At 47.5% G+C, this 13,732-nt stretch overlaps 1 protein-coding gene across 8 annotated transcripts in view; it reads left to right on the top strand.

Moving 5' to 3' along the window:
• The window catches only part of LOC121291513 (ral guanine nucleotide dissociation stimulator-like), a 167,380-nt gene that overhangs the window by 45,746 nt on the left and 107,902 nt on the right, over positions 1 to 13,732 (top strand). The window contains exon 1 of one of the 8 annotated variants that reach the window (XM_041212809.1): positions 10,971 to 12,011. The exons of 5 other annotated variants lie outside the window; for them this stretch is intronic. In XM_041212809.1, coding sequence (XP_041068743.1) covers positions 11,907 to 12,011 — 105 coding nt within the window. In that variant the 5' untranslated portion in view covers positions 10,971 to 11,906. Of the gene's footprint in view, positions 1 to 10,970; positions 12,012 to 13,732 lie in introns of those variants that run through there. 2 more of the 8 variants (XM_041212815.1, XM_041212814.1) reach the window with 2 other exon arrangements.

Genomic DNA, 13,732 nt, shown 5'->3' with positions numbered 1-13,732 from the left:
CACAGTAACATGAAATAAAAACAAAAATGCTGGAAAAACTCAGCAGGTCTGGCAGCATCTGCGGAGAGAGAAACAGAGTTAACGTTTTGCATCCAATGTGACTCTTTTTCTGAGCTCTAAGGGGCAATCAGGAATGGGCAACAAATGCTGGCCTGGCCAGCGACACCCACATCCCATGAAAGAATAAATTAAAAAAAACAATGAGATATTGAACAGGTCATCAGTTTTAGGCGTGGACGGAATGTTAATCTTTGGCGAGGGCAGCTTTTCTTCTTCAGACTTCTACGTCCACTTGATAGGACAGTCAGAGGTTTAGTGTTCCATTGGAAAGAGAAGGTACCTGCGAGGGCACTAGAGGGTCAGTCTGGATCACATGTTCAGGTCTCTGGAGTGTGGTTCGAACCCACAAAATTCTGACTCCGAAGCAAGAGTGCCACTCACTGAGCCGCAGCTGAGGCACATTGGAGCCAGTGAAGAGTAGGATGCCCCATACTGTTCTCTGTATTATCCGTGTATGTACCTGGGGTGTCTGAAATGCTGCCCATAAAGGCAACTTCACATCCAGACTTGGATCTACATTTTTTTTCCTATCGTCTTATTTTCCCCGTTCTTCTTCCGTGGGCTCCGCCTCCTTGATGGGGTCAAGTGCCCTGACACCATGCCCCCAGATCCCTATTCCTCATTGCTTTCTCTGTAAGTGACTGTCAATAGTTTATTCAGCTGCAGGGGAGGATGGCATCAGGCTGATTTCCATCTTCACCCAGTGCATTTTGTCCCACCCTGTGTGGATCACCATCGGGGGCAGGAGGGCTGGCAGATAGTTCCCATCCTTCGAGCAGAGTGACTGCATCACCTGCCCCATATCCCCATCGCTTCCACACCCCCCCTCCCTCCCAATCCCAGGGGTGCCGCTCGGATTGAGGTCAGTTTGCTCAGACCAATCCAGAGATGCAATCTACGTATACCCCCTTGTCTGGATACCTCAGTATCTATTCAGGGCCTTTCAGCTTCTGACCTCATTACAGCCTTCATTCAAACGTGGACAAAAGAGCTGAGCTCCTGAGGTGAGAGTGATTGTCCTCGACATCAAGGCCACATTTGACCGGGTGTGGCATCAAGGAGCCCTAGCAAAACTGGAGCTAGTGGGAATCGGGGGAAAACTCTCCACTGGTTGGAGTCATACTGAGCACAAAGGAAGATGGTTGTGGTTGTTGGAGGTCAGTCATCTCAGCTTTAGGACAGCACTGCAGGAGTTCCTCAGGGTAGTGTCTTCGGCTCAACCCTCTTCAGCTGCTTCATCAATGACCTTCTTTCCATCATAAGGTCAGAAGTGGGGATGTTCACTGATGATTGCACTATGTTCAGCACCATTCGCGACTCCTCAGATACTGAAGCAGTCCATGTCCAAATGCAGCAATATCCAGGCTTGGGCTGACTAGTGGCAAGAACATTCATGCCACACAAATGTCAGGCAATGACCATCTCCAACAAGATAGAATCTAACCATCGCACCTTGCTGTCCAAGGGCATTACCATCACTGAATACCCCACGATCAACATCCTGAGGGTTACCATTGACCAGAAACTGAACTGGACTAGCCATATAAATACTGTGGCTACAAGAGCAGGTCAGTGGCTAGGAATCGTGTGATGTGTAACCTGCCTCCTGACTCCCCAAAGCCTGTCTACCATTTACAAGGCAGTACGAGTATGATGGATTACATGCCACTTGCCTGGATAAGCACAGCTCCCACAACACTGAAGAAGCTGGACACCATCCAGGACAAAGCAGCCTACTTGATTGGCACATCTTCCACAAACATTCACTTCCTCCACCACTGACGAACAGTGGCAGCAGTGTGTACCATCTACAAGACGCACTGCAGGAATTCGCCAAGGCTCCTTCGACAGCACCTTCCAAACCTACGATCACTACCATCTAGAAGGACAAGGGCAGCAGATAGATGGGAACATCACCATCTGGAAGTTCCCCTCCAAGTCACTCACCGTCCCTTCTTGGAAATATATCGCAGTTCCTTCACTGTCGCTGGGTCAAAATCATAGAACTCCCTTCCTAACAGCACTGTACCCATACTTCATGGGCTGCAGCGGTTCAAGAAGGCAGCTTACCACTACCTTCTCAAGGGTAGCTAGGGATGGGCAATAAACACTGTCCCAGCCAGCGAAGCCCTCATCCCGTGAATGAATAAAAAGAAAACCTCGTGCTGTACCTGTCCTAGGAGTGTTTGATGGGGCAATGTAAAGGGAGCTTTACTCTGTATCTAACCCCGTGCTGTACCTGTCCTGGGAGTGTTTGATGGGGCAATGTAAAGGGAGCTTTACTCTGTATCTAACCCCGTGCTGTACCTGCCCTAGGAGTGTTTGATGGGACAGTGTAAAGGGAGCTTTACTCTGTATCTAACCCCGTGCTGTACCTGTCCTGGGAATGTTTGATGAGGACAGTGTAGAGGGAGCTTTACTTTGTATCTAACCCTGTGCTGTACCTGTCCTGAGAGTGTTTGATGGGATAGTGTAGAGGGAGCTTTACTTGGTATCTAACCCTGTGCTGTCCTTGCCCTGGGAGTGTTTATTAGGACAGCAAAGAAGGAGCTTTGCTTTCCATTGAGTTGTGCTTTACATAACTTGGGAGTGTTTGATTTATTCTACGTCAAACACATGAACACTTTGACCTCGGAATGCTTCATATGCTCTATATATAGAACCTCTGTTCTAGGTAGCAGGAGAGAAGCTGACTGTATTTGTGCTTCTGCACTATACTGTATGCAGTGATTCCTGCTGGAAAATCTGCAGCATGTGGCTGGCGGGTTGAGCAGCATTGGGCTGGCCTGCCAACTGAATTATTTCATACATTCTGCATTCATGCACCAGAAATGACCACTTGAGTGAGAGGAATATCAGAAGGCAGCTGGCATGTGTGGACCTGTACCCCAGGATGAGTCACCACCTTGGTAAAATGAGGGGAGAAGCAAGCGGACAAAACAAGGCAAGGAGGCTATTTGTTTCGTTAAATTAACTTTAAAGCAATGCAGGGTATTTCCATCCGTGCTAATGAAAAACCTGGTGTCTGTCCCTTTTTGGCAAAATCTCATGGGACCTTCCCTGTCATAATGCAGGCGGGTTAAGATCCTTAGTATAGGCCCTTGAACGAAAGATAAGTGTTTGTGTATAAGCACCTTTCGCAACCTCAGATAATCTGCTTTTGTGGTGTTTGTTGAGGGATAAATATTGAGCAGGGCACTGTGGTAGAAATTTCCTACTCTCCTTTGAAAAAGTGGCCACGGGGTCTTTTATGGCCGGGGGGTGCAGATGGGGTCTCGGATTGCCAGCACCTCTGACAGTGCAGCACTTCTTCAGTGATGGCCTGGATTGTATGCTCGAGTCTCTGAAGTGGCACCCGAAACCCACACCTTATTCAGGTGGCAAGTGTTTGCTGTGGGCGTGGTTATATTTTCTGGCGCCAGCCACATTTTGCAGAATTCATTTCACATTTGCCCTTCCTGCCTGAATCCTCAAGTGGGAGTTTCTGGGATTTGCATTTGAATCACTATCTGATGTAAATTGTCAGACTATCCTCCCTGAAATAATTACATCAGTATAAACCTCCTTCATCTTGATCTGAATGTTGAAGTTTGGGGAAAAGTGAACCATTACAAGAGGAGGTTGAATGGCAATGTTTTATTGCAGCATTGTCTGATAGGCGAGTGGTATCATAATGGTCACGTTACTGGACTAGTCATCCAGAGTCCTGGACTGCTGACCTGGAGATCTGAGTTGAAATCCCACCACAGCAGCTGGGGAATTTAAATTCTGTTAATTAAATAAATTTAGAACTAAAAGCTAATATCAGTTATAGTAACCATAAAATAACTGGATTGTCATAAAAATTCCTCAGATCCACTAATGTCCTGCTGGGAAGGAAACATGCTGCCTTTATTTGGCGTGGGCCTATGTGACTCTAAATCCACAGCAACGTGGGCCTATGTGACTGCAAATCCACAGCAATGTGGGCTTATGTGACTGCAAATCCACAGCAATGTGGGCCTATGTGACTGCAAATCCACAGCAATGTGGGATTATGTGACTGCAAATCCACAGCAATGTGGGCCTATGTGACTGCAAATCCACAGCAATGTGGGCTTATGTGACTGCAAATCCAAAGCAATGTGGGCCTATGTGACTGCAAATCCACAGCAATGTGGGCCTATGTGACTGCAAATCCACAGCAATGTGGGCCTATGTGACTGCAAATCCACAGCAATGTGGGCCTATGTGACTGCAAATCCACAGCAATGTGGGCCTATGTGACTGCAAATCCACAGCAATGTGGGCCTATGTGAATCCAAATTCACAGCAATGTGGGCCTATGTGACTCCAAATCCACAGCAATGTGAATCCAAATCCACAGCAATGTGGGCCTATGTGACTCCAAATCCATAGCAATGTGAATCCAAATCCAAAGCAATGTGGGCCTATGTGACTCCAAATCTACAGCAATGTGGGCTTATGTGACTGCAAATCCACAGCAATGTGGGCCTATGTGACTGCAAATCCACAGCAATGTGGGCCTATGTGACTGCAAATCCACAGCAATGTGGGCCTATGTGACTGCAAATCCACAGCAATGTGGGCCTATGTGACTGCAAATCCACAGCAATGTGGGCCTATGTGACTGCAAATCCACAGCAATGTGGGCCTATGTGACTGCAAATCCACAGCAATGTGGGCCTATGTGACTGCAAATCCACAGCAATGTGGGCCTATGTGACTGCAAATCCACAGCAATGTGGGCCTATGTGACTGCAAATCCACAGCAATGTGGGCCTATGTGACTGCAAATCCACAGCAATGTGGGCCTATGTGACTGCAAATCCACAGCAATGTGGGCCTATGTGACTGCAAATCCACAGCAGTGTGGGTCAATGTGAATCCAAATCCACAGCAATGTGGGCCAATGTGAATCCAAATCCACAGCAATGTGGGCCAATGTGAATCCAAATCCACAGCAATGTGGGCCAATGTGACTCCAAATCCACAGCAATGTGGACCTATGTGACTGCAAATCCACAGCAATGTGGGCCTATGTGACTCCAAATCCACAGCAATATGGGCCTATGTGACTCCAAATCCAAAGCAATGTGGTCCTATGTGAATCCAAATCCACAGTAATGTGGGCCTATGTGACTGCAAATCCACAGCAATGTGGGTCTATGTGATTCCAAATCCACAGCAATGTGGTCCTATGTGACTGCAAATCCACAGCAATGTGGGCCTATGTGACTCCAAATCCACAGCAATGTGGGTCAATGTGAATCCAATTCCACAGCAATGTGGGCCAATTTGAATCCAAATCCACAGCAATGTGGTTGCCTCTTAACTCCCTCTATGAAATGGCCAAGTGAGACAGTAGGCATGAAGGCGGCTCACCACCACCTTCTCAAGGGAAACTAGGCATGGGTAATAAATGCCAGCCTTTCCGGCGTTGCACACACCCCATGAATTAATGAAAAGGATCATTAGCCGCCAGCCATTTGTGGTGAATTGGGTAGCAGGTGCAGCAGATGGGAATGTGATCTCAATGCTCATTTTCACATGGCGAGCTTTAATCTTTTTTGTGGGTTTGTTAGTAAAAGGGTAGGAGGAAAGACAGACTTTGTTTTTTGATCATTGTGAGGGCATTACTTCCTTGGTTACAGAATGGTAGTAGACATTTGGTCAATAAACATACTTGAGTGAGGTACACGTGCATTGTGTGTAGGCTGTTTTCTGCTAAAGTTAGCGCATCTCTCCCATATGCTATTGCCATATACACTGTTTCATTTTATGAGCATCCACCAATTGTTCCAGTTAACCTTGATCCTGATTGAAGCTATTCCATTTGGAATAATTCAGCAACTCAATCTTTTGTAGGGGTTCTTGTCCCCACCCCCACCAATCTCCCTCCACCACTGCAACACCTCCGCCCCCCCCGCCCCCCCACACCCCCACCCCCTCATTTGTCTGGCCTCCTCTCTACTGAACATGCTTATCAGCAACTCCCTTCAATGTATGTCTCTGTCGAATCAACTCTGCCCCCACTACCCCACCCATCACACATTCTTTACCAGCCCCCTACCTCACTGATTGTGTCGACCCTTCCACTAACATTGGCCCAATAGAGGCAAAATTATGAAGGGTTTGATAGAGCAATTCGAGAGAAACATTTTCCTCTGGCAAGTTGGTCATTAACTAGAGGACCAGATGCAAAATAATTGGCAAAAGAACGAGAGGAGAAGTTTCCTCGCACTAATCTAGAATGCTATACCTAAAAGGCGATTAGACGTGTACTTGAAAGGGACTGATTTGGAGAAAAAAGACTTACATTTACATAGGGCCTTTCACAACTGCCAGATGTCTTAAAGCCCTTCACAGCCAATGAAGTGCTTTTGAAGCTTTGTACCGCAGGAGGGTTATGGGGACGTTGCTGGGGCATGGGGCTAAATTGGACAGCTCTTTTAAAGAGCCGGACAGGCACGACAGGCCAAATGGCCTCCTTCTGTGTTGTAAGATTCAGACGTTTTAAAGGCTGTCATTTATTGTTGCTTTCCCTGACTGCAAGATGAAAACTCACTCTTGTTAAATCAACTTTGTGAGTTTACCAGCAACCACAGTTACCCAGATTTGTTTGCCTCTCTATGGGAAGTTTCTGAGCACTGGGCTTAAAGGGAAATGATGGTGTGGTGGTAATGTAACTTGGCTAGTAATCTAAAGGTCCCCCCCCCCACCCCCCATCCCGTCCCCACCCCGTGCCTGACTTTTGCTCTGGGGACATGGGTTCAAATCCCACCATGGCTGGTGGAATTGAAATTCAATTATTCAATTAATCTGAATTTTTAAAAAAAATACATGAAGGCAAAATACTGGTGGATGCTGGAGATTTGAACTAAAAACAGAAAGTGCTGGGAAAAACTCATTTGAGTTTGGCATCCTCTGTGGAGACAGAAACAGAATTAGCATTTCAAGTCCAATATGACTATCCTTCAGGACAGGGACTTAAATGAAAAAAGCTGGAAATTCATAAGTGTCTCTAGTAACACTGAACATGAAATTATCATAGATTGTCGTAAACACCCATCTGGTTCACTAATGCCCCTTGAGGGAAGGAAATCTGCTGCCCTTCCATGGTCTGGCCTACAGGTGACTCCAGGCCCACAGCAATGGGGTTGACTCTTAGCTGCCTTCTGAAATGCCCTAGCAAGCCACACGGTTCAAGGACTATTGAGGATGGGCAACAAACATTGGCCTTGCCAGCGACACTCAAATCCCATGAAAGAACAAACAAAAAGGCCTGTGGGTCATGTAAAGCACACCAGCAGCCAAACATCTCAACCATTCCTGTGACCCTTGACCCCAGACAACAACTGGCATGTCTACCAGTCTCCTAAAGTTGGAAAATGTTCAATGCCACCTCAGCGAGGAGTGGGCTGCTAAGCCTTGGCAGAGAATTGGGAAAGTTGCCCCACAGGCTATGTTGGGGAAGAGTATTCTGAGAAGCCTTTTGAGAGAGGGAGAGGCAGAAGGATGTGAAGGATAGGCCAGAGACTGCAAAAGGCTACGTCACTGAAGGTGTAGCAGAGGGAAAGAGGAGGAGGCCAAGTTGAGGGGACTAGAGGCATTGAGGGCTGGGAAGGTTGCAGAGGTTGGATGGGATGAGGCCATGGAATAGAAGAACATACAAATATAAGAATTGAGGGTTCATTTGGTCCTTTGAACCTGCTCCCACATTCAACAAAATCATGCCTGATCTTCTATCTCAATTTCACCTTCCCAGACTGTTCCCATATCCATTAATTCCCTTAGTACCAAAAGTCATATTCAATTACTAAACATCCAGATCTCTGGAGTAGAGAATTCCAACGATTTACAATGCTTTTAGTGAAGAAATCATTCTCATCTCAGCCCTAAATGGCTGACCCCTTGTTCCGTAACCCTGAGCCCCATATTCTAGATTCCCCAGCCAGGGGAAACACTCTCTCAGCCTCTACCCTGTCGGTTCCTTAAGAATTTGAAATGTTTCACTGAGGTCACCTTTCTTTTCTCTAAACACCAGGGAATATAGGCCCATTCTAGTCAACCCCCCTCAGAGGGCAATTCTCTTGTCTCAGAAACCAGCCTCATAGAGTCATTGAGGTCTACAGCACAGAAAAAGGCCCTTCAGCCCATCGAGTCTGCACCAGTCAAACAAGTACCCAACTATGCTAATCCCATTTTCCAGCACTAGGCCCATAGCCTTGTATGCCATGGCATCGCAAGTGCACATCCAAATACTTCTTAAGTGTTATGAGGGTTTTTGATCCCCTCTAAACCTCCTGCCCCTTACCTTAAATCTATGCCCCCTGGTTATTGATCCCTCCACCAAGGGGAAAAGTTTCTTCCTGTCTATCCTATTTATGCCCCTCAATTTTATACACCTCAATCATGTCCCCCCTCAATCTCCTCTGCTCCAGGGAAAATAACTCCATTCTATCCAATTTCTCCTCATAAGTAAAACTCTGCAGCCCAGGCAACATCCTGTTAAATCTCCTCTGCACTCTCTCTAGTGCAATCACATCTTCCCTATAACATGGATTCCAGAACTGCACGCAGTACTCTAGCTGTGGCCTAACCAGTGTTTTATACAGTTCCAGCATAACCTCCCTGCTCTTATATTCTACACCTCAGCTAATAAATAGTTTATAATTGAGGAGGGGGGGTGAGTTATTGGGTCCCTGGTGGGGTCATAAGGTAGTTTTGGTCAGTGGGGATGGAGGACATGAGTGAGTAGAGCCCAGTTGGGATAGGATGGGAATGATGTATGAGTGGACATGAATGTGGGACAGGTGGGAGAGAGTGGTGTAGTGGTAATGTCACTGGGCTAGTAATCCAGGGGCCCAGGCTAATGCTCTAGGGGGGCACAGGTTCAAATCCAAGACAACAGCTGGTGGAATTTGAATTCAATTAATACAAAGAAAATCTGTAATGATGACCATGAAACTATCATCGATTGTTGTATATACCCAAAACAAAAACAGAATTACCTGGAAAAACTCAGCAGGTCTGGCAGCATCGGCGGAGAAGAAAAGAGTTGACGTTTCGAGTCCTCATGACCCTTCACGTCAACTCTTTTCTTCTCCGCCGATACTGCCAGACCTGCTGAGTTTTTACAGGTAATTCTGTTTTTGTTTTGGATTTCCAGCATCCGCAGTTTTTTGTTTTTATCTCTGTTGTATAAACCCATCTGGTTCACTAATGTCCTTGAGCGAAGGAGATCCGCCACTCTTATCCGGTCTGGCTTACATGTGACTCCAGGCCCACAGCAATGTGGTTGACTCTTCACTGCCCTCTGAAGTGGCCCTAGCAAACCACTCAGTTCAAGGGCAATTAGGGGTGGGCAACAAATATTGGCCTTGCCAGCGACACCCACGTCCCATGAAAGAATAAATTTTTTTTTAAAAAAAAAGGTTAGGTGCAAGGTCTGGGAGAATGGCATTGAGAATGTTGGTTGGGTGGAAACTAGAGCTAACTGAAGCGGGGAGGGGTCTCAGAAGCAGCGGAGTGAGCCAGAGAGGAAGGCGGATAATGCTGCAGAGTGAGAAGCCTTTACAGTGGATAGGAAATGCGGACTAAAGATCGCCGCCCTCTCGATCTGCATGCAGTCCAATTCAGCCTGAGCAAGCAGGAGGATGGAGTCAAAGGCAAAGGTGCCGTGACATAAATTCACCTCAGGTGTGTCACGTATAAAGGGAAAGGGCAGCTCGTTTTACACTGCACCCGAATCGGAATGAAAACCATTCGGTGGTGTTTATCGGATTGCCGATTCACTAGTGTTTGTTCTCCGCTACCAGCCAATGTTTCATTTATATCCCACATTTAGATCCTGTAAATCCATGGCTTGAAACCTACCCGCCAGCACAGACAATCTAGGAATCATCTGAATGCAGAACGTTTCTTTTTATTTATTTTTTTGCCTGCGGACAGATTAACTATAACACATAGATGTTGTGGAAACATGGTAATCAGACTGCCAATGACAGTGACGCTTTTCACCATGCACTTTTTTTAATTGTTGGGAAGGACTGGAATGATAATAAGCGGTTCTTGGGGATGTGTGAATCTGGATGTCGACACTCGCCGACTCCTCTAGGTGGCCCCGCTGCAGCACAGTTTGTCCACTCTCGCTGTCAAACTTGCTCACTTTCAAATGGATTGGCCTCTTTCCGTTCTGTCCTCTGCAGCTCAGGTGAGCATAATGCAACCACAGCACCAACTTGAGTGCCTCCAACACGGTGAAAGGTCCCAGGGCGCTTCACGGGAATATTATCAAACAGAATGTTACGCTGAGCCACACAAGGAGGGATTATCTTAATTACCTTAAGGACTTTGAGCTTCACTCCTTTATGGGTGCGGATTTTGCGAGAACTGCAAGCCCCACTTCCAAGACTCCAGCAGGACTTTGTTAGCTGCAGATTTGACTATGCCAATGTACTCCTGGTTGGCCTTCTCCCTTCCTCATCCAAAAGTCTGCTGGCCCCCGTCCTAATTTGTGCCAAGTCCTGTTCACCCTGTGCTGGCTGACCTACGTTGGCTCCCGGGTAAGCAACGCGTCTCGTTTTTGTTTTCAAGTCCCTTCACTGCCACGTACCCTCCCTATCTCTGTAACCTCCTCCAGCCCTGCCGTCCTCTGTTTTTAAGCTCTGGAATTCCCCCCACTAAACCTCTCCACCCCCCTCTCTCCTCTGTTGAGTCACTCCTTAAAATTTACCTCTTTGGCCAGGTTTATGGAATGCCCTCCCTAACAGCACTTTGTGTGTGCCTACACCACAGGGACTGCAGTAAGTTCAAGAAGGCAGCTTACCACCATCTGGTCAAGGGCAATTAGGGGTGGTCTAGCCAGCGATGCACCTCCCGTAAAAATGAGTTTAAAAAATGGTCACCTGCCCTAATGGTCTGTGTCTCCTTTGTCAAATATTTGTCTGGTTCTGCTACTTTGAAGGGCCTAGAGACATTTTACCGTGCTAATGGCCATGTGTGATCCAAGCTGTTTTTGCTGTGGTGATCAGAGGATGCATCCTCATTAAGGTGTGGCTTCATTAGTAGTGCCAGGCTGTGATTACCACTTATAGTTATCTTCCACTCCTCTGCAGTTGTCAGCACTGCAATGCACCTGACTGAAGCTTGTTTCTGTGACACGTTTTAAGTAGATGAAGATGGATGTGAGACTGCCTGCTACCTCAATGAATTTTCCAGCCTCTTCCCAATTACGGTCTGCCCAGAGGCGATGATTTAGCTTCTTCAGTTTTAGCCTAGTCAAGCATAATCGTTGGCGAGAAACAATTCCTGGCCCCGAAAGAAAAGAAAGACTGCGTTTTTCTGGCGCCTTCCGCAGCCTCAGGATGTGCCAAAGCACTTCACAGCCAATGAACGTCATCCTTTGAAGTGCCGTGGCTGCTGTAATGTAGAAAATGTGGAAGTCCATTTGTACAAGAGCGGGACTCAAACCCACAACCCTCCTAACCAGAGTTGAGGAGCAAAAAGTCGTAGCGAAGCGTAAAGCATAACTACGGCAGGCTGCGGTACAACGTCGCAGAGGAAGTCCCCAGGAGTACGGACGGCTCTAGAAAGGACTTTTGCGGTAAATCTAGCCAAACGCATCGTCGTGAAATATATATTCAGCGGAATTTTGCACACCGGCGGTGGCCCCGCCCCACATCTCGAAAGTCAGGGGTGAGCCCGCCTCTGCGCAGCTGGGAAGCCCCAAGCTGGTTTTACAGCCTTCGGGTCCTTAATTGGCTCGGGGCGAGACATCACACCACCCCCCGTTGCCCCGATGAGGGAGGAAGTCCTGCTTCCGACAGCTGCTGTTCAATCAGATGACCGGCAGCTATCTAGTCCCAGCAGCACCGCCAGGAGTAGTGGTCATTGCTGGAACCTCAGGCAGTCCCCAGCGAAGAGCATCGTGGGAACTGGAAAATAAGGTGAGTGGAGGTGAGGATGAGGGGGGGGGGGGGGGATAGTGGTTACAGGAGCCAGGCTGGCAGGCCCCAGCGAGGGTGGGGGGAGGTGAGTGAGACTGGATGAGGAGGCGAACACATGGTTGGGGGGGAGGGGTGGCACTGGCAGTGGGCAGTATCATGGAGGGAGGCTCCATTGGGCACAGGGTGCTTGAATGTGAGGGAGCCACCACAGCCACCTCCCACACACAGCCCTCAATAAGGTCACCAGGGTCCACCAGGTGGCCTTGGCACATGACGTGGGCACCCCCGCTACTGGTGGAAAAACAGTGGTGGTGGGAAGAGGCCCATAAGTGGCCATTGCTTGGTTGAGGATGAGAGGATCTCCTGATGCCTCCATTGCCACTTGTTAAATCCCAGTGGTGGCAGGTAGATGACAGGCATGGCACCTCCGTCTTGTCACCTGATTTTATACCTCCCGTCACCACCCCCACCCTCTGCACCTTCCAGCTCGCCCCTGAGTTGGGGGGGGGGGGGAGGTGGGGGGGGGGGGCGGCGGTGGTAGAGGGGGTGTGGCAGCATGTATCATTCCACCCATTTTATTACAAAGTATTTTTAGCACAGAAACAGGCCATTCAGCCCAACAGGTCCATGCTAGAGTTTATGCACTTCATGAGCCTCCTCCCACCCCTTTCACCTCACCCCGTCAACATAACCTTCTATCCTTTTGCCCCCTCATGCATTTCTCTAGCTTCCCTTTGATAGCATCTATACTCCTTGTGATAGCGAGTTCCACAATCCACAATCCACAATTCACATTCATACCACTCTCTGGTAAACAGTTTTCTCCTAGATTCCCTATTGGATTTATTGATGACTATCTCAAATTGATGGCCCCTCATGCCAGTCTTTCCTGCAAGCTAGAGTCATCTTCTTTACGTCTGCCCTATCAAACCTGTTCATGACATTAAAGACAACTCAAGCTTACATGCGGTCATTCCTCAGTCTCTTTTCCAGAGAAAAGATCCCCAGGCTGTTCAATCGTTCCTGACGGGTGCAACATCTCAGTTCTGGTATCATTCCAGCCAATCTATTTTTTGGACTTTCTCCTGTGTGTCTATGTCTTTTTCATAATATTGAGACCAGAACTCGCAGCACTCCCAAGTGTGGTCTAGCCACATACTGAACATTGGATTGAAGTTCATTTTTCATTCATAATTAAAATGCAATCAGTGAAACAAATTTCATTTGCATATCTGGAACAAGCTGCTTTGTAGCTCTTAGGCAATATGTCTCCAACTTAATTCTGCAGCCAGTCCTCTCATAACCACAACTAATTATAAGGAACAATCATTGCACTCAACATAATTACTAGAATTAATACCAAGCTGTGGATGAGTGGCTTAAACTAAAGCTCCATCTGCTTCTTCTTATTGCTTCAGGAGGACATTCAAATCCCAAGAAACTCTTTAAAGAGCAGGGGTGCAGGGAGTGGTGGATGACAGGTTGGTGTTGGGGGGTGTGGTTCATAGAATCATATAAACCTACAGCACAGAAGGAGGCCATTTGGCCTGGCATGCCTGTGCTGGCTCTGTGAAGAGAATTTCTACTTAAGTCTCAGCTGCCCACTTTGTGTCCATAACCCTACAAGTTCCTCCTCCATTGCCCATTCAACTCACTTTTAAAATTATTTATGCAATCAGCTTCCACCAGCCTTTTCGGCAGAACATTCTGGATCCTGATAT

The sequence above is a fragment of the Carcharodon carcharias genome, chromosome 19, assembly GCF_017639515.1.
Source record: "Carcharodon carcharias isolate sCarCar2 chromosome 19, sCarCar2.pri, whole genome shotgun sequence".
NCBI lineage: Eukaryota > Metazoa > Chordata > Chondrichthyes > Lamniformes > Lamnidae > Carcharodon > Carcharodon carcharias.
Note: the sequence above shows the minus strand (reverse complement) of the source record. Positions and strands in the feature narration are given on the sequence as shown.